This window comes from Myxocyprinus asiaticus, chromosome 31, assembly GCF_019703515.2.
Source record: "Myxocyprinus asiaticus isolate MX2 ecotype Aquarium Trade chromosome 31, UBuf_Myxa_2, whole genome shotgun sequence".
NCBI classification, from domain to species: Eukaryota; Metazoa; Chordata; class Actinopteri; order Cypriniformes; family Catostomidae; genus Myxocyprinus; species Myxocyprinus asiaticus.
The window spans coordinates 13267850-13294247 of record NC_059374.1 but is presented as its reverse complement, the minus strand read 5'-3'; the positions used below and the strand labels follow the sequence as shown (position 1 = coordinate 13294247).

Here is a 26398-nt window from a genome sequence, read left to right as displayed (position 1 = left end):
CTAATTAGCTCATGTAGATGTTAAAATGCACATGCTAACAAATTCCTTCCAAATGGCTTTCATCCATAAAACAAACAATGTGTGTCTAACTGCATTGCATGACTTGGATGTGTTTCTCTCCCCTGAACTAGTCTATTGGGCTCCATGTTCCCAATGCCCCGTGTAATATGGGCCATGGCTGAAGACGGGCTTCTCTTCAAGTTCTTGGCCAACATCAGTGAAAAATCCAAAACCCCCATAATTGCCACTGTAACCTCAGGCATAGTGGCAGGTGAGATGATCGTTAAAACTACTAACAGATTAATTCCTTTACAGATTCTACAGGGGTGCGTCCAGCACACTTGCAACCTCTTAAACTGCACCATGACTAAACGGGAACTGTTTAGCGTCTGCCTTGTTCACTAAATCCCAGTAATAGCAAGAAACTGACACTGACAACTTCATGTTTTTTGCACAAAACATAAGCTCTTGAACTCTTGTTCAGAGAATTGCAGCCATGACTTCACAGTGCATCCGGAAAGTATTCACAGCGCTTCACTTTTTCCACATTTTGTTATGTTACAGCCTTATTCCAAAATGGATTAAATTCATTATTTTTCTCATAATTCTACAAACAATACCCCATAATGACAAAGGGAAAGAAGTTTGTTTGAAATCTTTGCAAATTTATTAAAAATAAAAAAAAAAAAATCACATGTACATAAGTATTCACAGCCTTTGCCATGACACTCAAAATTGAGCTCAGGTGCATCCTGTTTCCACTGATCATCCTTGAGATGTTTCTACAACTTGATTGGAGTCCACCTGTGGTAAATTCAGTTGATTGGACATGATTTGGAAAGGCATACACCTGTCTATATAAGGTCCCACAGTTAACAGTGCATGTCAGAGCACAAATCAAGCCATGAAGTCCAAGGAATTGCCTGTAGACTTCCGAGACAGGATTGTATCAAGGCACAGATCTGGGGAAGGTTACAGAAAAATTTCTGTAGCATTGAAGGTCCCAATGAGCACAGTGGCCTCCATCCATAAATGGAAGAAGTTTGGAACCACCAGGACTCTTCCTAGAGCTGGCCGCCTGGCCAAACTGAGCGATTGGGGGAGAAGGGCCTTAGTCAGGGAGGTGACCAAGAACCCGATGGTCACTCTGACAGAGCTCCAGCATTTCTCTGTGGAGAGAGGAGAACCTTCCAGAAGAACAACCATCTCTGCAGCACTCCACCAATCAGGCCTGTATGGTAGAGTGGCCAGACGGAAGCCACTCCTCAGTAAAAGGCACATGACAGCCCACCTGGAGTTTGCCAAAAGGCACCTGAAGGACTCTCAGACCATGATAAACAAAATTCTCTGGTCTGATGAAACAAAGATTGAACTCTTTGGCCTGAATGGCAAGCGTCATGTCTGGAGGAAACCAGGCACCGCTCATCACCTGGCCAATACCATCCCTACAGTGAAGCATGGTGGTGGTAGCATCATGCTGTGGGGATGTTTTTCAGCGGCAGGAACTGGGAGACTAGTCAGGATCGAGGGAAAGATGAATGCAGCAATGTACAGAGACATCCTTGATGAAAACCTGCTCCAGAGTGCTCTGGACCTCAGACTGGGGCGAAGGTTCATCTTCCAACAGGACAACGACCTTAAGCACACAGCCAAGATAACAAAGGAGTGGCTCCGGGACAACTCTGTGAATGTCCTTGAGTGGTCCAGCCAGAGCCCAGACTTGAACCCGATTGAACATCTCTGGAGAGATCTGAAAATGGCTGTGCACCGATGCTCCCTATCCAACCTGATGGAGCTTGAGAAGTCCTGCAAAGAAGAATGGGAGAAACTGCCCGAAGATAGGTGTGCCAAGCTTGTAGAATCATACTCAAAAAGACTTGAGGCTGTAATTGGTGCCAAAGGTGCTTCAACAAAGTATTGTGCAAAGGCTGTGAATACTTAAGTACATGTGATATATATATTTTTTTTAAATAAATTTGCAAAGATTTCAAACAAACTTCTTTCACGTTGTCATCATGGGGTATTGTTTGTAGAATTGAGGAAAATAATGAATTTAATCCATTTTGGAATAAGGCTGTAACACAACAAAATGTGGAAAAAGTGAAGCGCTGTGAATACTTTCCGGATGCACTGTATACTTGTATAAGCTGTCTACAAAAATTGTAGACATTTGGTAAAGATTTACTTTTAACATAATAAAATAAAAATCAGAGCTGAAAACCTATTACAAATTCTAATCGAATTATTTACATGATGATTAATTAATCACATATTAACCCTCAGATGAAGATAATTTAAAAGAATTACATTGGGGCAGATGAAATAAAATTTAGAAAACGTTGGGTTAAACTTACATTTCCTGTAGAGTAGCTGAAACATAGGCATGAATGGAAATTTTCTTTCTTCAAAATTGGTAGTGAGGTCCGAGGCACCTGCGATTTGTCTGAACTTGGCTTATTTATGCCATTCAGATTTGGATGATAAATCTATCCATTGTCCCCCCCCATTCTTTTGCCATTCCTTCCTTCCCTCCCCTGCATGTGTAGTCTGCTAGGGTCCATGTTCCCACTGCCACGCATTATCTTTGCCATGGCAAATGACGGTCTGATCTTCACCTTCCTGTCACACATCAGTAAGAGGAAGACGCCCATCGTCGCCACCATGGTGGCCGGACTTCTGTCCGGTAAGCTTAGAAGAGAACAGAATTCACCCAGTCAGTTTTTAGTAGGGATAATGCGTCACTCTTGCCTGTAGTGTGTACATATTAATTTGGATCAACTTATTGCGACTTTATTGCATTTATGTCATATTTAATTAGTATTGAAATGGATCTTAAATTAAAAGTTTAACATTATTATTATTTTTTTTTTTTTAATTTTTGTAAAACTTAAGTGCAGACAAGTATGTATTTTTTTTTTTTTTAACACTGCTTCTTTTGCTTTTGGAATATATTTAAAGTATACTGTTGAATGTACTGACAGCTACATCTCTGATATTTGTATGATGGCGCCACGGATGGCCGCCTCTGTGTGGAGCTCTCCAGTTCTTTTTCTGTTTTTGTTTGTTTGTCCTGTGTTTAGTAATGTCTTTTCGATCAGTTTCACCAGAGATGAACTGTTAAATGTTCAGCAGAAAACACCAGATAATTTTTTGCTGGTATTTGATTATTCAGACGTTTTGTTAGACATTAGTCGGAGGTGCTGCGCTGCTGTATAAGCACACTAAAAGATGCAAACGAGGTAAGCGAGCCGGCACACTGGTCAAACCGCGTCAATGCGGCTTCCAAACCGCGCTGCCAGGCATACATCTAGCGAATCTCCGCTCTCTTCCTAACAAAATGGACAAACTGCTTCTCCTAACCCTTCTGATGCTCTGTGCTTCACGGAAACCTGGCTGAGTGAAACCATTCCGGACAGCGTGTTACATCTGCCGGGCTTTCAGCTGTTCAGAGCGGATCGCATCGCGGAGTTATCGGAGAAAACGAGAGGTAGTGGAACATGCTTTTACATCAATGGAAGTTGTTGTACAGATGTAACAGCGTTGAAGAAGATGTGCTTCCCTAATTTAGAAGTGCTCTTCCTCAACTGTAAGCCTTTCTACTCGCCGTGGGAGTTTTCCTTGTTCATTCTGGTGAGTGTTTACATTCCTCCACAAGTGTGCGTGAGCGCAACGCTGCAACAGCTGGCTGATCACATCACAGACACGGAGCAACAACACCCAGATTCACTTATTATTATTCTTGGGGATTTTAACAAAGCAAACCTCACACATGAACTGCCCAAATACAAACAGCATATTACACACCCAACCAGAGACAGAAATATACTGGATCACCGTTACACTGCATTAAAGGATGCATATCGCTCTGTCCCTAGAGCAGCTTTGGGACTCTCTGATCACTGTCTGGTTCATGTTCTACCAACCTACAGGCAGAAACTAAAATCAGCTAAACCTGTACTTAAGACTGTAAACAGATGGACCAATGAAGCAGAGCTGGAACAACAAGCCTTTTTTGACTGCACTGATTGGAGTCCATCCACTGACCTGGAAGAGCTCACAGATAGTGTGACCATCATATATCAGTTTCTGTGAGGACATGTACATTCCTACTAGGACTTATTTAACATAAAGCTATGACAAACCATGGTTTACAACAAAACTCAGGCAGCTTCATCAGGCCAATGGGGTCGCTTACAGAAGTGGGGATAAAATCTTGTATAATTAGGCCAAAAACACACTGGCAAAGGAGACTAGAGCGGCATTAAGAAGCTCCTCTGAAAAGCTGGAAAACAAGTTTTCAGCTAACAGCCCTGCATCTGTTTGGAGTGGCCTGAAAGACATTACCAACTACAAGACACCATCCCCCAACATTGTAGGGAATCAACAACTGGCTGACGATCTGAATGTGTTATTACTGTAGATTTAAAAAGTCTCTCACCCCACACCTGCTTTGACCTTTACTTCACACAAACACCAAAATCTCCTGCAACCCCATCCTCCCACCTCCTGTTACTCAACTTGCACTTAAGATCTGTGAAGAGGATGTGTGCCGGGTCTTCCGCAATGGAAGACAAGGAAAGCACAGGGCCCAGACGGTGTTTCACCCACTTGTCTAAAAGCCTGTGCTAACCAGCTGGCCCCCATCTTCAGACAGATCTTCAACAGATCACTGGAGCACTGTGAAGTTCCCAGCTGCTTCACACGCTCCACAATTATCCCCATCCCAAAGAAACCCAAGATTGCAGGACTGAATGACTTTAGACATTTCACCCTGACGTCTGTGGTCATGAAGTCATATGAGAGACTGGTGTTGGCCCATCTGAAGGACATCTCCAGACCCTTTCTGGATCCCCTGCAAGCTAACCTGAATCTAACATCCTGTCGAGCTAACAGGTCGGTGGATGATGCAGTCAATATGGGACTGCATTACATACTGCAACATCTAGACAGACCAGGGACTTATGCAAGGATCCTATTTTTGGGCTTCATTTCGGCTTTCAACACCATCATCCCTGCTCTCCTATGGAATAAATTAACCCAGCTCTTGGTTCCAACCTCTATCTGCCAGTGGATCACCAGCTTTCTGACAGATAGGCATTAGTTAGTGAGACTGGAGAAATTCACTTCCAACACATGTACAGTCAGCACTGGTGCCCCCCAGGGATGTGTGGTCTCCCCACTACTCTTCTCCCTGTACACAAACAACTGCACCACCAAGGACCCCTCTGTCAAGCTCTTGAAGTTTGCGGATGACACTACAGTCATCAGCGTCATCCAAGATGACGGCGAGTCTGCTTAAAGAAGGGAGGTTGAACGGCTGGCTCACTGGTGCAGTCATAACAACTTGGAGCACCAGAACAGTCAGGCACAAGAACAGTTTCTTCCCTCAGGCCATTCACCTTATGAACAGTTAAATTGCCCCCAATACTCTCCATTGTGGCAAAATAATCATGTGCATATTCAACTATTCATTCATATTTATATTCCATTTATATTTATTTGACACATCCTACCTCTTTTGCACAATACATTAAATCACCTTGCACATATCTGTATATAACATATTTGAGCAACATTATTGCCCTAGTGTAGTTTCCTCTATATATTTATCTGTTGTATCTTATTTTTTATTGTAATTTTACTGTTTACGTATATATGTTTATATGTATATTTCAAATGTTTGTATGTACAGTACTGTGCAAAAGTCTTGGGCACAAAAACATTTGTCTTTAAGACGGTTATATATATCTTCAGCTTTAGTGTGTCAATAGGAAATATACATTTTAAACTCCCGAACATTCCTTTTGCAAATAGAATAGAATATAGTAGAAGAACCGGGAGCTCTGCAACAGATGTCATGGCCTCCACAGAGCCCCCCACTGACTACTGAGTCAGTCTGGGATTACATGAAGAGACAGAAGCAGTTGAGACAGCCTAAATAGATAGGAGAACTGTGGCAAATTCTCCAAGAAGCTTGGAACATCCTATCTGCCAACAACCAAGAAAAACTGTGTCCAGGTGACCTAGGAGAATTGGTGCTGTTTTGAAGGCAAAGGTGGTCACACCAAATATTATTGTAGCTTTTTTTTTTTTTTTTTTTTTTTTTTACTGGACTTTGTATGATGTTAATTGATAAATGAAAACTATTTATGACATTATTTTTGAAGACATCCTCACTATGCAAAATTTTTCACAAATGCCTAAAACTTTTGCACTGTACTGTATATGTTGTATATGTATATTTTTCGTATTCTCTTTGCACTGGAAGCTTCTGTCACCATGACAAATTCCTTGTGTGTGTAAGCTCATTCTGATTCAGATATTCTTGCACCTTAATTTCAGTTGTACTGCAACTAAAATGCAACTGCAGCTAAAATGCACTTCTGTGCAACTATGTATGTAAATCTGAAACACTGAACATGTTTACAAGCACAATCGTGTACATGCCTTAAAGTGATAGTTCACCAAAAAATAAAAAATTCTCTCATCATTAACTCACCCTCATGCCATCCCAGATGTGTATAACATTCTTTTGCTGAACACAAAAGAAGATTTTTATAAGAATTTTTCAGCTCTGTAGGTCCATAAAATGCAAGTAAATGGTGGCCAGAACCTTGAAGTTTCAAAAAGCACAAAGGGTGCAAAAAGTAATCCATATGACTCCAGTGGTTTAATATATGTCTTCAGAAGTGATATGATAGGTGTGGGTGAGAAACAGATCAATAAAAGTCTTTTTTTTTTTTACTATAAATTTTCCTCCTTGCCCAGTAGGTAGCAATGTGTACAAAGAATGCGAATCGCCAAAAACAAAAGAAGTGAAAATGGAGATTTATCGTAAAAAAAGACTTAAATATTGATCTGTTTTTCACCCACACCTATCATATTGCTTTTGAAGATATGGATTTAACCACTGGAGTCATGTGGATTACTTTTATGCTGCCTTTATGTGCTTTTTTTGGACCTTCAATGTTTTGGGCACCATTCACTTGCATTGTATGGACCTACAGATTTGAGATATTCTTCTAAAAATCTTTGTGTTCAGCAGAAGAAAGAAAGTCATAAGCATCAGGGATGGCATGAGGGTGAGTAAATGATGAGAGAATTTTCATTTTTGGGGTGAACTTTTCCTTTAAATGGCTTCTCTTTATTGGGGTAAAGTCATAAACAGCATAAAGCATAAATAGATCAGTACACAAATTTTTAAATGCTGTGTCAAGGTAAAATAACTTAAACTTTTAAAAAATGTGCTTCCTTTGAGATACCTACATTATGTTCCATTTGTTGAGCTACGTCTAGCTTTTATAATGCAATAACTTTTGCTGTTATTGCAATTTGCTCGCTGCAATGTCCCTAAGTATTCTTATTCTAAGTTATTCTAAAACATTCCACTACCCTTGAAATGTATTTTCGATGCAGCTACATTTTACATTTGCATCGATCCACCACAACATTAAAACCACCTGCCTAATATTGTGTAGGTCCCCCTCATGCTGCCAAAACAGCACCAACCCGCATCTCGGAATGGCATTCTGAGATGATAATCTTCTCATCACAGTTGTACAGAGCGGTTATCTGAGTTACCGTAGACTTTGTCAGTTTGAACCAGTCTGGCCATTCTCTGTTGACCTCTCTCTCATAAACCAGGCATTTCTGTCCACAGAACTGCCGCTCACTGGATGTTTTTTGTTTTTGCCAACATTCTGAGTAAATTCTAGAGACTGTTGTGCGTGAAAATCTCAGGAGATCAGCAGTTCCAGAAATACTCAAACTAGCCCGTCTGGCTCCAACAATCATCCATGCAATTATCTAATCAGCCAATCGTGTGGCAGCAGTGCAGTGCATAAAGTCATGCAGATACGGGTTAGAATCTTCAGTTAATGTTCACATCAACTATCAGAATGGGCAAAAATGTGATCTCAGTGATTTGGACCGTGGCATGATTGTTTGTGCTAGATGGGCTGTTTTGGCAGCATGAGGGGGACCTACACAATATTAGGCGGGTGGTTTTAATGTTGTGGCTGATTGGTGTACAAATTTATCCAACACAACTTTTTTCAGTATGTTAGAGAACATAAGTTGTTAGCAAGTTGCTAAATAAAGACCACAACTGCTCCTTGGGTGTGAGTTTACATGCTTAAACTGTACTATTTACTGGAATCTCACCGTACATCACAGATTATGTTCCATTTTTACTGACTTATTCTTGGATATTAATATGCTTTATGATATTGTCTTAAATTGCACATGCTGAAATATTGTAATACAACATTGCTTAGTCATTCTTCTGCAATAACACTTGTTTTCCCTCAACAGCGGTGATGGCTTTCTTGTTTGATCTGAAAGATCTGGTTGACCTCATGTCCATCGGCACTCTGTTGGCATACACACTAGTTGCAGCCTGCGTCCTCGTCTTGAGGTACGTGGTACCACTTTAGAAGGTTTTTCAAGACTTATTGAAATGTTTTGTTATTTCAAGAATATTTAGCAGTAAATGAAAGCGTCAAACTGTCATCTTGAGCACTGCACTGAAAAAGTTAGTAGCATCGTTACTTTAACTACACCCCAACACTGGTTTAGAAAATGTTTGAATAAAGTTGCAAAATCTCCTATTTTCTTTTCTGCATTCAAAATCTAGCTTCTCATGTCATTCTAATATTTGCATACTGAATTCTGATTGGTATTTATATATCTTGGGGAAATGCAAATCTAGATTTAAAAAATGGCATACAACTCTTCAAATTCATTCATATCACAGTGTAGATTGGTTTCAGTCTTTTTACTCGTTCTCTCTGTATGTCAGGTATCAACCGGAGCAGCCCAGTGTGAATGTGGAGTATCAGATAGCCAGTTGTCAGGAAGACACAGAGGCTGAATCCATTAATGAGAGCAGTAATGGCTTCCTGCCTGGATCTCAAGACCTCTGCACTCTCAGCAACCTCCTCTTCCCCAAAAACACGGAGCCGTCCCGTCTCTCTGGCTTTACTGTCAACATCTGCACTAGCATATTAGGTCAGACACACACAGATACACATTTTCAAATAAACACAGAACTTAGGGCTGCTAAAGTGACTAATTAGAGTAGTTAAAAATGTTTTTGTCGGTAAAATATGTTTATCCAGTTTTATAATTTGAAGTACCAGAGATTTCTCTCTGAAACCCTCCTCCTCCCCAGCACTACTAGACAGATCACACACACACACACACACACACACACACAACGATTTCCCTCGAGAATACTGTATAAATACTGTTTGTGTGTGTGTATGTGTGTATATATATATATATATATATATATATATATATATATATATATATTAGGGTTGCGCGGTTTACCGGTACTAACGAAGTATTGCGATACCAAAAAATTAAAACGGTACGATATCATCTTGTTGCTAATTTCGGTGCCATATTACAGTATGCTGTCATTAGCAAAATTATATGATATGTGACAGTTTTGCAATGAAATCAATAACAATTTGAAAATAAAATAAAAAACCTCTGGATATGGCCAAGTGTGATCATTAAACAGCAAATAGATGTGATTTTAATTAAATAATCTACAGTCACATGCACTGCACACTACAGAATGAAGAAGAGATGCTGCTCCACTCTGTCATCTGCTTCCTCACATACGCACACACACAAAAGCAACACACACTGCTGGTGCTTAATTTTCATGCAGTGTGTTTAGAGTATAAACGGCTGTTAAGACTTAAATGAACTCCGGTGCAGCTTGGAGATTTCAGTTAGAGAGTCGAGGGGATTATCCCAGCATTAATGGGAAGCTTGATGTAATTAACCCATCAAAAACAGGAAGAACTCAAAGGTCTGTCACAACAAAAGTCCCACTAAAATGAAAGCTCTATTCAACTGGATGCGTGAAATTGAAGACAGAAAAATATAACTACTGTAAAAAAAAAAAATTATATTCAAAAATCTGTAAGCAATATCACAAACGCAAGTGTATTATCAGCATGTTGTGACTCAGGTAATCAGTCACAACATGCTGTCAAAACAGCATTGTGCCACAGTAATCAGATTTTTTTTTCATTAATGTTTTCATTAATACAATGAACCTCTGTTTTGCAGCATTTTATTTTACCAAAAAATAAAAAACAAATTGCAAATGTTTTGTGAAAAAAAAAAAAATTATATTTTATTTGATTAAAGCTTTATGTATCAATTTTATTAAACACCATTTGATCATAACATTTAATTAAAACATTTAACATGGAATTCAGAAAAAATAAAACGGAAAACGCATAATTTGTATCTGTGAGACTTTATGCAGTTCTTTTAATCAAGTCAGTTTCTGTGTAGTTTCATCAAAATTCTGAGGCTTTTTATTTGTTTATTATAGTATCGATACCGAGGTACTAGGGCTGGTATCGTACCAAAGACAAAATTTTGGTATCAGGAGTAACACCTAATAAATATATATATATATATATATATATATATATATATATATATATATAATATACAGTTGTGCTCAAAAGTTTGCATACCCTGGCAGAAATTGTGAAATTTTGGCATTGATTTTGAAAATATGACTGATCATGCATAAAAATTGTCTTTTATTTAAGGATAGTGATCATATGAAGCCATTTATTATCACATAGTTGTTTGGCTCCTTTTTAAATCATAATGGTAACAGAAACCACCCAAATGGCCCTGATCAAAAGTTTACATACCCTTGAATGTTTGGTCTTGTTACAGACACACAAGGTGACACACACGGGTTTAAATGGCAATTAAAGGTTAATTTCCCACACCTGTGGCTTTTTAAATTGCAATTAGTGTCTGTGTGTAAATAGTCAATGAGTTTGTTAGCTCTCACGTGGATGCACTGAGCAGGCTAGATACTGAGCCATGGGGAGCAGAAAATAACTGTCAAAAGACCTGCGTAACAAGGTAATGGAACTTTTATAAAGATGGAAAAGGATATAAAAAGATATCCAAAGCCTTGAAAATGCCAGTCAGTACTTTTCAGTCACTTATTAAGAAGTGGAAAATTCGGGGATCCCTTGATACCAAGCCAAGGTCAGGTAGACCAAGAAAGATTTCAGCCACAACTGCCAGAAGAATTGTTCGGGATACAAAGAAAAACCCACAGGTAACCTCAGGAGAAATACAGGCTGCTCTGGAAAAAGACGGTGTGGTTGTTTCAAGGAGCACAATACTTGTTGACCCCTCTCCAAACATAGCGCTTATGGTTGTGACCATAAAGCTCTATTTTGGTCTCGTCACTCCAAATTACAGTGTGCCAGAAGCTGTGAGGCGTGTCAAGGTGTTGTCGGGCATATTTTAACTGGGATTTTTTGTGGCAATGGCTTCTTTTTGGCAGCTCGACCATGTAGCTAATTTTTGTTCAAGTATCGTCGTATTGTGCTCCTTGAAACAACCACACCGTCTTTTTCCTGAGGAGCCAAACAACTATGTGATAATAAATGGCTTCATATGATCACTATCCTTAAATAAAAGACATGATTTTTTACATGATCAGTCATATTTTCAAAAATCAATGCCAAAATTCCACAATTTCTGCCAGGGTATGCAAACTTTTGAGTACAACTGTATATATATATATATATGTGTATATAGGATATACTATATACTGTATATCTTTAAGAATTATATCTATTGATATTACTAGCAGAAATACATGCATATTAACAGTCTACATCACACTTTAAGTCTCATATATGATACATACACATTGATTGACATTTCATTGCAGTATGAGTCATGTTTTCCCTCTCTCTCTTGCTGCAGGTGTGCTGGTGTGTGTGTTCTGTGTTGTGGCAGTACAGGGTGGATTTCAGGTCTGGGCTCTGGTTGTTCTTGGAGCTCTGGCTGTGGTTTGTTTCATAATCACCATGTTAATAGGGAGGCAGCCTGAGAGCAAGGCCAAACTGTCCTTTAAGGTAAATACAAACCTCTTTGCACACACAGAAATTGAACTGCACCCGCTGAAAGTGCTGTTTATTTGCATTCACTGGCTTTGTGTTTTAGCACTGGATTTACTGAAGGAATTATTCAAATTAGGCAACAGTGCAAAACCACCTACAAAATGTGTGCTGAATGCAGTTTGTTAGTCGCAATTCACATATTTGTAGCTGTTTCTGATTGCTAAATTGTGGCGGATAGAGCAGACCATCGCGCTCTGGCATGCTTTGCTGGGACTGTTCAGCATCACTCCACCTTTGTGATCTAGACACCTAAATAGACTGTTTAAAATAGAGGTCGACCGATAGTGGATTTTGCCAATATGATAACTAAAGTTGACCAATGAGAATTGAGTATTCCAGAGAGCCACGTAATAAATTTAAGTATTAGCCAAATTAAGCTTTTTATAGCCTATATTTTCACTAGATTAAGGGTTTTGTATATATATACTTTACCAGATAACGTTTAATGAGGAATAAGGTTTATTGTTATTTGCAAGATATGAAGTTGGAGACACAATGATGTGCTGATAAGGCACGTTTCAATATAGGCCTAGTCGCATTTTCCGTTGCATGCCCTTGCTTCAATTTAAATACTTGATTATCTAATCAAAATATGCACTGAAGTGAGGATAACAATATGGATGAATATTGTCAATGATGAAAGATTGAGAAACACGGAGGGAAAAAATATATATATACGTGTATATATAGGCAACTATCGGCATAGATTTTTGCCGATAACCCATAGTTCCAATAAGTAACTCGGCACCAATAAAAATAGTTCACCCAGAAATTATAATTCTCTCATGATTGACTCAAATTTAATCCATCCCAGATGTGTATGTCTTTCCTTCTTCAGTAGAACCAAAATGAGGATTTTTATAAGCACATTTCAGCTCTGTATGTCCATACAATGCAAGTGAATGGGTGCCGTGAGGCTGCTGGCTATTTGACTGTCCAAAAGGCATATTTAGGCAGCATAAATGTAATCCACATGACTTCAGTCGATCAATGAATGTCTTCTGAAGCAAATCGATAGGTTTGTGTAAGAAACAAATCGATAAAGGCTTTTTTTTTTTTGTTGTTTTGTTTTTTAAAGAGTTTTCACTGTTTGCAAGAATAATGTTGTTTAAGAGAATGCTGCAAATGATCTCCGATCATCTCAGGAGGTGCTGTGAGTTTAGTTCGCTTTATTTTCACGTGGTTAGCATGCATTGTGAATGCAACTCTGCAGGTTCAGTAATATATATATATATATAATATATATATATATATATATATATATATATATATATATATATATATATATATCTTTGTATTAAAGAAACAAAGACTAAAGTGATTAAATCATAAAGTAATACAAGACACGTTCACCTTGAACCTAAAATTGAGTTTTATTTTCTTTTCTTTAGGCAGCATTAACTGTATTACTAAAACACAAATTCGATAAGAACACACATTTGGGAACACAAGGGAATTTATTAGGCTTATTTATTTTGATTATTATTGTCTTTAGTTAGGCTGGTAGTAATTTTCCACCTGTTGTCATTGATGGATGCTTGCGTGATGGCAAATGGGGCCGTTGGAGACGGTAAATGTTTGTATTTGGGGAGGTGGTTAAATATGATTTTTTTGATCACTTCGTTAATTTAATAGCTTTTTTCGCTTAATTTAAAGTTCAATTTGAATTAAGAAATGTCTATTGTTTATGTGTTTCAATAAATGAATACATTTTTTAAAGCCAAATCAATAATGCAAAAAAATTCACTGACCCTCGGCAGGGTGGTTGATGATATAATCGTATATCGTGATATTTTTTAAGGCAATTATCGATAAAATATTTTTTACATATCGCCCAGCCCTATGCGACATTAATTGCGGCAGGCATATACCACATAGCTTTGTGAATAAAGCTTACCTATGATGGGCCTAATTTAAATAAAGGAAAGTTTAAGCTATTTTGTAAATTCTCATGGTGTAACACTATTTCAGCATTGATTGCAGGTGGTTAATGAATAACAAATACTTAAATACATAAAAAATGGTTAGTGATGAATAATGCTCAGGGTTGTTTGCACTGAAACTGTTTAGTGAATTCTCCCCAGAAAGTTTTATGCTCGCCTTCTGTAGCTCTTTTATAAAGACAGGCTGACATATGTGTAATTCCCAGGTTCCCTTGCTGCCGTTCCTCCCTGTCCTCAGTATGTTTATTAATGTGTATCTGATGATGCAGTTGGATTCAGGCACCTGGATGCGTTTCGCCATTTGGATGGCCATTGGTAAGTCACTAATATTTTTTCAGAGACCTTGGTAAAATTACTGTAATGCATGGCCTTGAGTGGCATGAAATAAGACAACAATGTTCAATTAATAGGTACATTTATTATTATAAAACGAATAGTTTAAAATCTACATTCTAAATGCATGAGCCGCATTTGAAAACATAATAAAATGTGGATAAGTTACTTTGCAACTGTAAACAGCCTACTGTTAGAATAACTATATTCAGGCATGTGATCGGCAAAGGACAAAAAAATCAGGAAAATGTACCAAGCAAAGACTGCAGCCCAGCAATCATTTTGACAAGCTTTGCAATTTAAATTGTAAAATGATAAACGTTGGATCATCTCATATTGCTCCGCTGATCAGTGTGTGCTGTACACACCCGTTAAGAGGGTGCCGCTTGCTCGCGCTTCTGACTGAAGCGGTCAATGCAGTATGCAAATATTAAAACTCAGCTTTGTACGGTTTAGTAATCGTGCAAGGCCATATCGCGATTTCATTCATAATTTAGTCCATAAGGCTGCCTTGATGGATATCACATCGATGTCTCAGAAGTCAAAGTCTGCAGCTTTCCAAGTGTTTTGGATGGTTTTCACCTCATTGCTGCTTTCACAACTGTCACATCCGTAACACTGTTTTTATGTGAAAACGACAATTGATAAAAATTAAACATTACATGTGCTTAGGAGTGCCAACCCTTCTCCATTCTCCATTATTATTTCTGGTTTGTGCATTACAATTCAGAGTTTTTACAGTGTGTGGTCTCCCAGTACTCATGTCCATTTTTGTCATGTCTGTAATGCAAGTTTATTTCCCGATCTAAAAGAGAAAAACTTGTCTAGACTGAAAACTCTCTGATGACTGAACTCTACCTGCAGGGGTTTATGATTATACTCTACATACAAATTGTTCGATATACTGGCAGTGAGTACTTTATATGACGTTAAAGTTCAAGTTTTTACTGCAAAATTCATGTCCGTAATGCTGGAATTGCCACTTGACAATCTACACTATGGTCCTAATAAAGTGCCCCATATAGTCTTCTGTTGTTGTAGCTTATCCGCCTCCAGGATCGACATGTTGTGCATTCTGAGATGCTATTCTGCTCACTACAATTGTACAGAGTGGTTATCTGAATTACCATAGCCTTTATGTCAGCTCGAACCAGTCTGGCCATTCTCTGTTGACCTCTCACATCAACAAGGCATTTCCGTCCGCAGAACTGCCGCTCACTGGATGTTTTTTGTTTTTGGCACCATTCTGAGTAAACTCAAGAGACTTTTGTACGTGAAAATCCCAGGAGATCAGCAGTTAGAGAAATACTCAAATCAGCCCGTCTGGAACCAACAATCATGCCATGGTCCAAAGCATTGAGATCACGTTTTTCCACATTCTGATGGTTGATGTGAACATTAACTGAAGGTCCTGACCCATATCTGCATGATTTGATGCATTGCATTGCTGCCACACAATTGGCTGATTAGATTATCGTATGAATAAGTAGATGTACAGGTGTACCTAATAAAGTGTTTAGTGAGTGTATATATTTGCGAGTTTAAAAGGATAGTTCACCCAAAAATGAAAATTCTCTCATCATTTACTCACCATCATGCCATCCCAGATGTGTATGACTTTCTTTCTTCTGCTGAACAGAAACAAAGATTTGTAGAGGAATATCTCTGCTCTGTAGGTCCATACAATGCAAGTGAATGGTGGCTAGAATTTTCAAGGTCCAAAAAGCACATAAAGGCAGGATAAAAGTTATCCATAAGTCTCCAGTGGTTAAATCCATATCTTCAGAAGTGATATGATAGGTGTGTGAGAAACAGATAAATATTTAAGTCCTTTTCTACTATAAATTCTCCTCCTGCCTAGTAGTTGGCGATATACACAAAGAATGTGAATAGCCAAAAACAAAAGAAGAATGTGAAAGTGGTGATTTATAGTAAAAATGAACTTAAATACTGATCTGTTTCTCACCCACATCTATCATATCACTTTTGAAGACATGGATTTAACCACTGGAGTCTTATTGATTACTTCTATTTAGCATTTATATGTGTTTTGGACCTTCAAAGTTCTTGTCACCATTCACTTGCATTGTTTGGGCCTACAGATCTGAGATATTCTTCTAAAAATCTTCGTTTGTGTCCATTATAAGAAAGAAAGTTATACACATTTGGAATGGCATGAGGGTGAGTAAATGATGAGAGAATTTTAATTTTTTGGTGAACTCTCAGCAACTTTGGCAACGGTACAAACCATTTATAACCTTTTATTTATCTGGAATAATTAAAATAAACATGAATTAATGAATAAAGTCCTGATGGCAAAAATCAGCAGCTTCCACCTTGTGGGTTCTCAACTCTTAACATGTAGAAGTAGAAGCATCAGTGGCTCCAGCCAAGGGAAACTTAAATGACACTTGTTTGGGTGAAAGTGCCAATACACAATCGACAATAAACAAGACAGGGCATTCGTGATAATATATTAACACCCCAAGCCAAGCAATGTGAAGATTAAAGATCATCCCATGAACACTGCTACTTAATATAGAATTCCCTACATTTATATAGAATTCAGTTGATGTGCATTCACAGGTGTGCGTATTTCAAATTCCTTAAAACAAGGAACAACTCATCCATTTTAAAGTAAAAATTTTAACACCCACTTTTTCTTTTAACTGGTTCTATTTCATTCAGCATTTTCCTTTTGTTATGCTTTATATTTAGAAAAGAGCCTTTTGACTGTTTCACTGTTGAATATTCAGATTTGTTATGAAATTGCTTTGGTTATGGACAGAAAACAAGTGCAAAGCTTTCTGCTGTCCCTTAGCTTCTTTTTTACTTTCTTTCTTTCTTTCTTTCTAGGTTTTGTTATCTATTTTTCCTATGGAATCAGGCATAGTACAGAAGCAGCCTTGGCCAGAAACAGCACTGAAGACAACATCAACAACTTCAAACCGATAACGATAAACGGACTTCCTGCACTGGAGAAAGAGGCTTTCTTGAGCAACAGTATTAGTGCTGCTGGAGAGGAGGACAGTGATCCTTGAAAATACACTTGAAAGGCCTTTTAGTGATGTCATCTTGTGCTTTGTATAGCAATGTACGTAATTTACCGGTTAGAACCAAAACTTGAAGATGATTGCTGGTCTACAAAATACCAATGAACTTTGTGTTACTAGAGATCCAAAGCACCTTTAAGCAGCATTACATGTGATATGATGAATTATATTTACCAGATTTATTCGGGTAAATACGTGAAGGACAGCATTTCTGATTAAAACAAGAACACAGCATATGTGCTCCAAGCATACATTGGGAATTACACTGCACTATTACAACAATTGGTTCTTTGTCTGTTAAATTGGTTTATTTTTTATCTATATATTTTTGTAATGTTTCCATCATGCTTTTTTGATAACTTTTGAAAGGGCCTTGAGCGAATTGCACAATGAACCCATCGTTACCCAATGTTTGTCGTCAATTCATCCTCTCAGTCATGAGGTCACAGTCTGTAGACACTTTGCAGACTTTTATGAGACAATGTTACAAAGCTTTCCGGCAAGGGAGAAAACATTATGTGCATGGTGGAAAAATGAACACCCACCACCAGTCAAATGCTGGTATTTTTTGGGCAGTGGTGGATAATTTTGCCATACCTTCCAGCAACTGTGGATGGCGACCTATTTAATGCCTCAGATTGCACTTTTGACAAAGAACAGATGAAGAAAAGCCGGCGAGTTGGACGTTTTTACTTGTTCATTCAGATTTCTAATAGCATCCCAATGCTTTTCAAAGGACACATGCACAGCTGCTTTGTTTCAAAGTAATGTATTGTACAAATGCAAAAAGAACTTGAATCTTTTTCATTCAAAATTTGGTTCCACTTTAAAAGGTCTGAATTTGGTTTATTGAAAGAGGACTAAGATATGTCAAGGTTTGTTCAGTGTCATACATGCAGGTGGATTGGATGGGTTACTTATGAAATGTAATTTGGTACTGATTAGAAATGACACAACTAAAATTGTAACCAGTCATGTAATCTTTTAGATGACACCTTTTTGTAATCTAATCTGCTTTTGGATTACTTATTGCGTGTTTTAATGAAAAAAAGTGTTTTAAGAACCAATTTGCACTCCTTTCATTAAACATTAGTAAATTATGTAATCGCTATGTAATCCATTAAAAGTAATTGTAATCTGATTAGGCACATTTAAAAAGTACTTGATTTTTTGTTATCTGATTACATTAGTCCATTACTACCTAACATATGCTATACACGTGCGCACACACACATTTATAGTGAGTTCTTTTTTGCATTAAAAAATGGCTGGTAAATTTGGGCATTCATCAGCCAATGTGTCTGTTGGGTGATAAATCCAATTTTGCAATGCCTGTTTCTTACATGATTAACTACTGTGTGCATGTTGCTTCTGTTAGCAGTTTTACATTTGTCAGGCCTGGTGATGGGCAAATTCTTTTTGTACAGTATTTTATTTTTGTGTATTTTATTTTATCGAAGTTTTTCCTTATTTTGTTTTGGATCTGAATTTGAAAACAAATGTATAGCATAAAGGATTTTGATTGGAACAGTTAATCTACCATAAACTGCATTTTCTTTTCAACTGCTAAAGCAAGAACAGATTTTGCTGAAATTTGAGTGTGTCACATTACAATGCATGTTTGCACTGTATTTTCTGAAGTAACTGAAAAATTATTTACTAATGGTTTTTTCCACATCAGAAGATATTAGGGGAAATGTAAATTTACTGTAAATATCTGCCGTTTTCTTGCAATAAATTATTTTCTTGTTTGTAAAGAAAGGAACTTTTTTTTTTTGTATGTTTGTATTTGTGGGAAACTGCATTTTCACGAAAGAGGAATTGTCACGTAACACCTGTTCTGAAAAGTCAGTCATATATGCAAATTATGAATATACCTATTTTATCAATTAAGTTAGGGTAGACCGAGTGACAAAAACCTGAACACATACTTCCTATTTTCCACAATTAGTGTGTGAAGACAAGGAGCACATAAGTTACAACTGTCCCCAAGCCGGGTACTGTTGTAACACTAACCCCTGAAAAAGTAATATGTTAAATAAGGCATTAGGCCTAACTTAAGTGAAACATACTGGAGCATTTTATACTTTGTGATTGTTATTGGTATGTAAATATTTCTAATGCTTGCATATGTATGATTTCTAACACATCACCTGGAAATACTATCTATCATCTATCTATAAATCAATCAGTCTGTCTATCATCTATCTATAAATCAATCAGTCTGTCTATCTGTAATGTTTGTGCTGGCAATGACGATGATGAAGACGTGAAGATGAACCCAAGTGCAGTTTATTTACGTAAGTGATATCCAATAACCCTTAACTATAAACATGAACTAAACAAAACATAAACATGAACTTGACTTAACTTTGACTTGACAATGTTACCAAACATAATACTTGACAAAGGATAATGGAAAACATGAGGGTTTAATTACATGGACAAGGGGTAAAACAATGACAAGGAAACCAATGAACAGACAGAATTGATAAGACAATAACCTAATGAAAACAAGACACAAGAACATGGAGGGAAACAGGAATCACATGACTAGGGAACACATGACATGAAACAGGAACTAAACTTTTCAAAATAAAAGACATGAAAAACATGAATCAACAAAATACACATGACATATCCCCCCCATTAAGGGGCGGCTCCCGACGCATGAACAAAACACATAAAACATAGCATAATTTTCAAAGTTCAATAGGGAGCTGGGTGGGGGGTCTTGAGGCATGGCTTGGCAGGGCGTGGGGCATGGGATCAGGGCGGAGCCTGTGGGGGGTGGAGCCATGAGAGGCTCGAGGGGTGGAGCCATGGAGAACTGGATACCCGGAGAGTAGCCGAAGACTCGAAGGGCCAGGGTGGAGCTGGAGGCAGGGAGGACCAAGGCGGCGCTGGAGGCTCGGAGGAGCAAGGCGGAGCTGGGGGATCGGAAGACTGAGGCGGAGCCGGTGTCACTGAGGACCAAGGTGGAGCCGTAGGGATGGAGGTCCCCGGTTGAGCTGACGGATCGGAGGAACGAGGCATAGCCAGAGGATCGGAGAGCCAAGGCGGAGCCAGGTGACTGACTGACCAAGGCGGAGCTGGAGGGACGAGGGACCCCGGTAAAGCCAACAGTCTGAAGGACTGCAGTGGAGCTGAGGGAATGTATAGCCGAGGTGATGTCGAGGGATCGACAGGCCAAGGCGGAGTCCAGGGCTCGGAGGGTCTAGGTGGGGTCGGAGGGTCGAAAGTTCCCCTTGACTGAACAGGAGAACTAAGGGTGGTACAAGGGCGGGAACCATCTCCAGGTCCAATAGCTCAGATGTGGTTATGACATGGTGTGGAGCAGACTCAGATGTGGCTGTGACGTGGCATGGAGCAGGCTCAGGCGTGGCTGTGACGTGGCATGGAGCAGGCTCAGGCGTGGCTGTGACGTGGCATGGAGCAGGCTCAGGCGTGGCTGTGACGTGGCATGGAGCAGGCTGAGCTGTGGCTAAAGATGCCGCTAGCTCAGCGACCATGACAAGGAACTCTGGCTCGGCATCCGCCTCCCCTACAGTGAACGTAGAACCAATAATCTGCAGGGCAAGGTCGATATACTGAGCCAGGCCATAAGTACTCCGACCGCCAGGCATCAGGGAGGAAACTGGCTCACTTAATCCAAAACGGAAACAGTCTTTGAGGGCGACCTCATTAAAGTCCACCCAGCAGGCCAGAGCGCAGAAATCCTCAACATAATCCTCCAGGGGATGATTCACCTGACATAGGAGTTGGATTGCTGGGTTCATGGTTAGGTCAGGTATTTCTGTAACGTTCTGTAATGTTGGTGCTGGCAATGACGAAGACGATGAAGCGAAGAACCCAAGTGCAATTTATTTACATAAGTGATATCCAATAATCCTAACTATAAACATGGAGAGGAGATGAGACTTGACTTGACTTGACTTCGTTACCAAACATAATACCTGACAAAGGACAATGGAAAACATTAGGGCTTAAATACATGGACAAGGGGTAAAACAATGACTAGGGAACCAATGAACAGACAGAACCCCAATGAAAACAAGACACAAGAACATGGAGGGAAACAGGATCTGGCTTTCTACCAATTATTTAATTCATTTATTAGTCTGGCTTACTTTTCGACGCTTTCTGACAGCATAAAATCTTACTAAACCCTAGTAGAAGCATTTACCATGTTTCTTATGTAGCGGGTACAGTTGTAACGGTGCTGTCACCTGTTGATCACCTTGCATGTTTGCCTAATAATTTTTCATCAGTGTGGACTATGTTCTTACATTTTTCCACACAGAGAGAGGATACTAATGTGAATGTGCATACTGATAATGACAGATGAAACTTGCATGAGAAGGGGAATATTCACAATGTTACAACTGTACTCTGTCTGCCAACTACAACTAAAGCACCGTACAGTAGGACTTTCTCTGCATGTTAAGTCTCAGCTCTTGCTTAGAGAATATCCCTTATTACATAGTTTGTTTACAAGATGCATTAAACAAAACACATCACTTGTGTTATGATGCTTGATATCTCAAGTAAGTGCAATTGACAATGATGTGACAAGAGCTGAATACAAAGTTTTTGCTGCCATTTAACCAGATCATACCACACTACTGGTAAACCTTTATACTATTGTATACTATGAATATTTGAATTTTCAGCAGTTCTTATCCAGAATTTACAGGATTTCATATAAGGATGTTTCTTCACACTTTATAACACGTTCTCTGGTTTATTTAATTTATCTAATAAAAATGTTCAACATGCATCACAAGAAAAAGTCATGAATATTCCCACCACAGTGTAATTTCTTACACATCTCAAATGGAAGATACTTTTGTTTTGCTTAGGCTAATTTCATAGCTTCTATATATATATATATATATATATATATATATATATATATATATATATATCCTAAATACTCACAGTGAAATAATATTTTCACACATTTTGCATAGTTTGGCAAAATTACAACTTTTAACTATTTACTTATTAGTAACTTATTTTTTGGAAATGACGCCTAATAAAAGTACTTTGTTCACAAGTGACATTTACCTTGATTTTTTTTTTTTTTCATCAAACATCACTTGTCTCATATTTCATCTCAAGCTCTTCACTGATACTTTAATTGACTTGGACAAGATTGTTTGATGTGGTGGAAATGATAACTGTGGGACAGTCATAATTTTTGGAAAAAGTGATTTTCACACAATACATATTGAAACGGTTTGTTTATTTCACTTCTTGTTTTTATTATCATAGTTTTAAACATGTATTAATTTGTATTTTCATATGCTAATCGATTTTCATAGTTAAATATTTAAGGTCTGGGTCTGGCACAGGACTAAAACAATACAATTTATACATAAAGGCATTTGAAAAGAACCAAAAATAACCGATGAAGTGCTGGTATAAAGTTTCTAGTCAGTTTTAATGTGACCTTCATATAACAGAAAAAAAAAAAGAAATCTGTTAGTTTTAATAAAAAATAATTCCTTGAGACATTGCCCAAAGTTAAAGATATACCAATTAATACCATTGCAACATTTTCTTGTATTTGATATTGTGGTAATATTAAAATCATGGTCCTTTTTATCATTGTGAATGTCTTGAGTGTTACACTGAAAGAAAAGCTTTCAAATGACACCTCATTTGCCTGACTTATATATATGGAGATTTTAACGTTCCGTTAACTTTTTCTGCGATATAGCGCCCCCCTTTGGGGGTTACATTTAATTTTGCAAGTTTTTGCGCACAGTTTTCCGAAGTAAATTTTAGTGGTATAAAATTAGGTAAAATCTATTTAAAATAACATGACATAATATTGATTGAAGTAAGGGAGTAAATTTAACTTAGTCTATTGGTCAACATCACCTTGCATTACTAGCAATGGGATCACAAAATGTAGCTGCGCTCACAGACCTTAACACTTGGTGCACAATTTTGCTTAAATTAGCAAATACATATGAAACGTTTTTTTACTTTAGGATTGATACATGAATCATAAATAATATTTACTTATGATCTAAAGCATAATCTAAAGTTTGATTTAAAAAAAAAGTAGTAAAGTAATGTTACTTAATATTTTCAAGTTTAAGCTTAAACTAATTTATTCAATGCAGAAAGTAATAAATCTTTTCTGCTATATTTACTTCACCACTAAATATACACACTGGCAGCCAGAAGTTTGGAATAATGTACAGATTTAGCTGTTTCGGAATTAAATTAATTCACCAAAGTGGCATTCAACTGATCACAAATATAGTCAGGACATTACTGATGTAAAAAAACAGCACCATCACTATTTGAAAAAAGTCATTTTTGATCAAATCTAGACAGGCCCCATTTCCAGCAGCCATCACTCCAACACCTTATCCTTGAGTAATCATGCTAAATTGCTAATTTGGTCCTAGAAAATCACTTGCCATTATATCAAAAACAGTTGAAAGCTATTTGGTTCATTAAATGAAGCTTAACACTGTCTTTGTGTTTGTTTTTGAGTTGTCACAGTATGCAATAGACTGGCATGTCTTAAGGTCAATATTAGGTCAAAAATGGCAAAAAAGAAACAGCTTTCTCTAGAAACTCGTCATGTCAATCATTGTTTTGAGGAATGAAGGCTATACAATGCTTGAAATTTCCAAAAAGTTTCAGTCTGTAGTTTGAGAAATAGACACCTCACATGTCCTCAGCTGACAGCTTCATTGAATTCTACCCGCTCAACGCCAGTTTCATGTACAACAGTAAAGAGAAGACTCAGGGGTGCAGGCCTTATGGGAAGAATTACAAATAATAATAATAATAATAATAATAATAAAAACACTTTTGAAACAGAAAAACAAAAAGAAAAGTAGGAAGCGTGGGGTGATTTATTACCTAGTAGGGGGTGTTAAAGATAAATCGGGAATTCACACTGAATGTGTGTTCATTGACTGCACATACAGTAATCACACATTTAACTTGAATTTTAAGATGTTAAGATAAGTGAAATGTTTAGCAACGAGTCTCACAACACAAGAGAAATAGGTGTGATAAAAAGATGGGTGAGCAGCTCTCCATAGACCTTATTCAGAGTAGCGCCATATTTAATTTTTGACGGGAATAAAAACGAGGCTGTGAGGGATAGACTTACAGTTTCTGCAACGGGTTCAGTCTCTTTACTATTTAAAGTTGACAGTGAAACATTGAAAATACATATTTCCAAAAAAAAAATATATATATATATATAAAAAAATAAATAAAAAAATATGTGGTAAAAATGAGATGTTATTTAAGACCTTTACACGTACAGTCTCTCACTCACAGCCTCAATCTCTCATTCCTGTCAATAAATAAATAAATGGCGCTTCTCTGTCTGAATAAGGTCTATATGGACAGTATTACATTACTGCTACGTCGATAAACTGAAATCTTTTGATGTAGAGATGCAGTTTTACTTAATTAAAAATACGCATATTCGTCAGGTATTTGAACCCGTGACATGCAACTGGACTTTTACTCAAAACTATAGTGACTTATTGTGACTTTAAATTCTCATAAGCTCTCTGCTGTAAAACATTCACTGCAAACATAGTTTTGTGCGCGTGGTGGCGCTCGAGACATATTTAACGTTGGCTAATAAGGCTGTGGTTCAAATCCTAGTCAGCTGTCTGTCTAGGCAGCATTATTTGAGCATCTTAAGCCTACTTTCTGGGCATCTTTCCGTTGAATTTGAGCAGTTTGAACATTGTAAGCGCGAATGTATATAAAAAAAAGATGCTAAATCGGAATAAACACTGAACAAAATTGACCGCATGAAGCCCCAAAACGCTGTCTAGGTAGGCAGCTTATTAGGTTTTAAAACAAAGCCATAGTTCGACACTTCATTTCACACCATTCATTCCTCTGATCAGCATCCTGTTGTGCGCGTCTGTCTCTCTCTTTCTTCTCATCCTCGCAGTCCGGTTTTAAACAGTCGACCTGAGCATGCTGAGCGGAATAACACACACAATGATCTTCTGCATCAGTCGAGCGGTGTTTTCTCATGGATGCTGAGGATCTGCAGGTAAGAGAGAGAGAGAGAGAGAGAGAGAGAGAGAGAGAGAAAGTGTGTGTGTGTGTGTGTGTGTGTGTATGTGTGTTATGGCGTACAGTCAGAGCATCACATCCACCTGCTGTCCTGTGTATCTGCATCAGTATGCTTATATCACATGCTGTTCATTTTGCATTTTGATAGCAGTCTAATCTGATACTTTCTCTCTCCACATACATGTATTTTCAGATAGCAGCATTGACACTGAGTGAATGAATGGATGAATACATTTATGAATACATTTGGAAAGTCATAATGCATTAATAATAGATAAAGTATTGCCATGATGTTAGTTCTTTGGTCTCTTCGTACATTGTCTTATTATTTGTGATTGTGTGCATGTGTAAGAGCAATAATAATAATAGTAATAAAAATAATCTAATTATTATAATATGATTTACAGAATTACATTATACAAATTGATGCTATTGTAGCATTTTAAATGATAATGTTTATTTCATTATGAATGGATTTTGCCATAATATGGATTTTTTCTTTTACTCTCTTCAGTGAAAATGCACGTGTGTTATTAGACGATGCACAATTATAATAATTATAATAATCATATTAATATTATAATATTAACATTACATTAAATATAACATTAATTCATCTTAATATTGTACTTATATAGTCAAATATGAATATAAACTGATTTATTACTATACGTAAAAAGTATTGTCAGATTATGAATAATAATCTTTATTTCATTGTTAATAATGTATAATGTTCATGATGCTCATTCTTTGGTTTGTTTGTCTATTATTATTTATCTATTTTGTCCCCACATATACTAGATTGAGGTTTTTGGTTAGTGTATGGTAGTCTTTTACAGGTTAAAAAAAATAAATAAATCACTATGCTGTTTGTTTACAATTGATATGTGCTTCCGTTTTAATTCAACGTCAGGTAATGCTTCATGTTATTGCTTTGCATACTGAAGGAAATTGATTGACTGGCCAAAAATATGTCACTTTTTTTTTTTTTTTCATAAGGTGATTAGTATGATAG

General features: G+C 37.5%; 2 protein-coding genes across 3 annotated transcripts in view; both read left to right on the top strand.

Annotated features, from left to right (window-relative positions):
- The window catches only part of LOC127421893 (high affinity cationic amino acid transporter 1-like), a 40911-nt gene extending 22142 nt beyond the window's left edge, over positions 1-18769 (top strand). For both annotated transcript variants that reach the window (XM_051665097.1, XM_051665098.1), the window contains exons 7-12: positions 132-271; positions 8314-8416; positions 8801-9009; positions 11776-11927; positions 14122-14230; positions 17105-18769. In XM_051665097.1, coding sequence (XP_051521057.1) covers positions 132-271; positions 8314-8416; positions 8801-9009; positions 11776-11927; positions 14122-14230; positions 17105-17289 — 898 coding nt within the window. In that variant the 3' untranslated portion in view covers positions 17290-18769. The remainder of the gene's footprint in view (positions 1-131; positions 272-8313; positions 8417-8800; positions 9010-11775; positions 11928-14121; positions 14231-17104) is intronic.
- Positions 18770-25229: 6460 nt separating this feature from the next.
- mtus2b (microtubule associated tumor suppressor candidate 2b) overlaps positions 25230-26398 on the top strand; it is a 59874-nt gene continuing 58705 nt past the window's right edge. The window contains exon 1 of the mRNA XM_051665079.1: positions 25230-25360. The gene's annotated coding sequence lies outside the window, so the exon portion shown is untranslated. The remainder of the gene's footprint in view (positions 25361-26398) is intronic.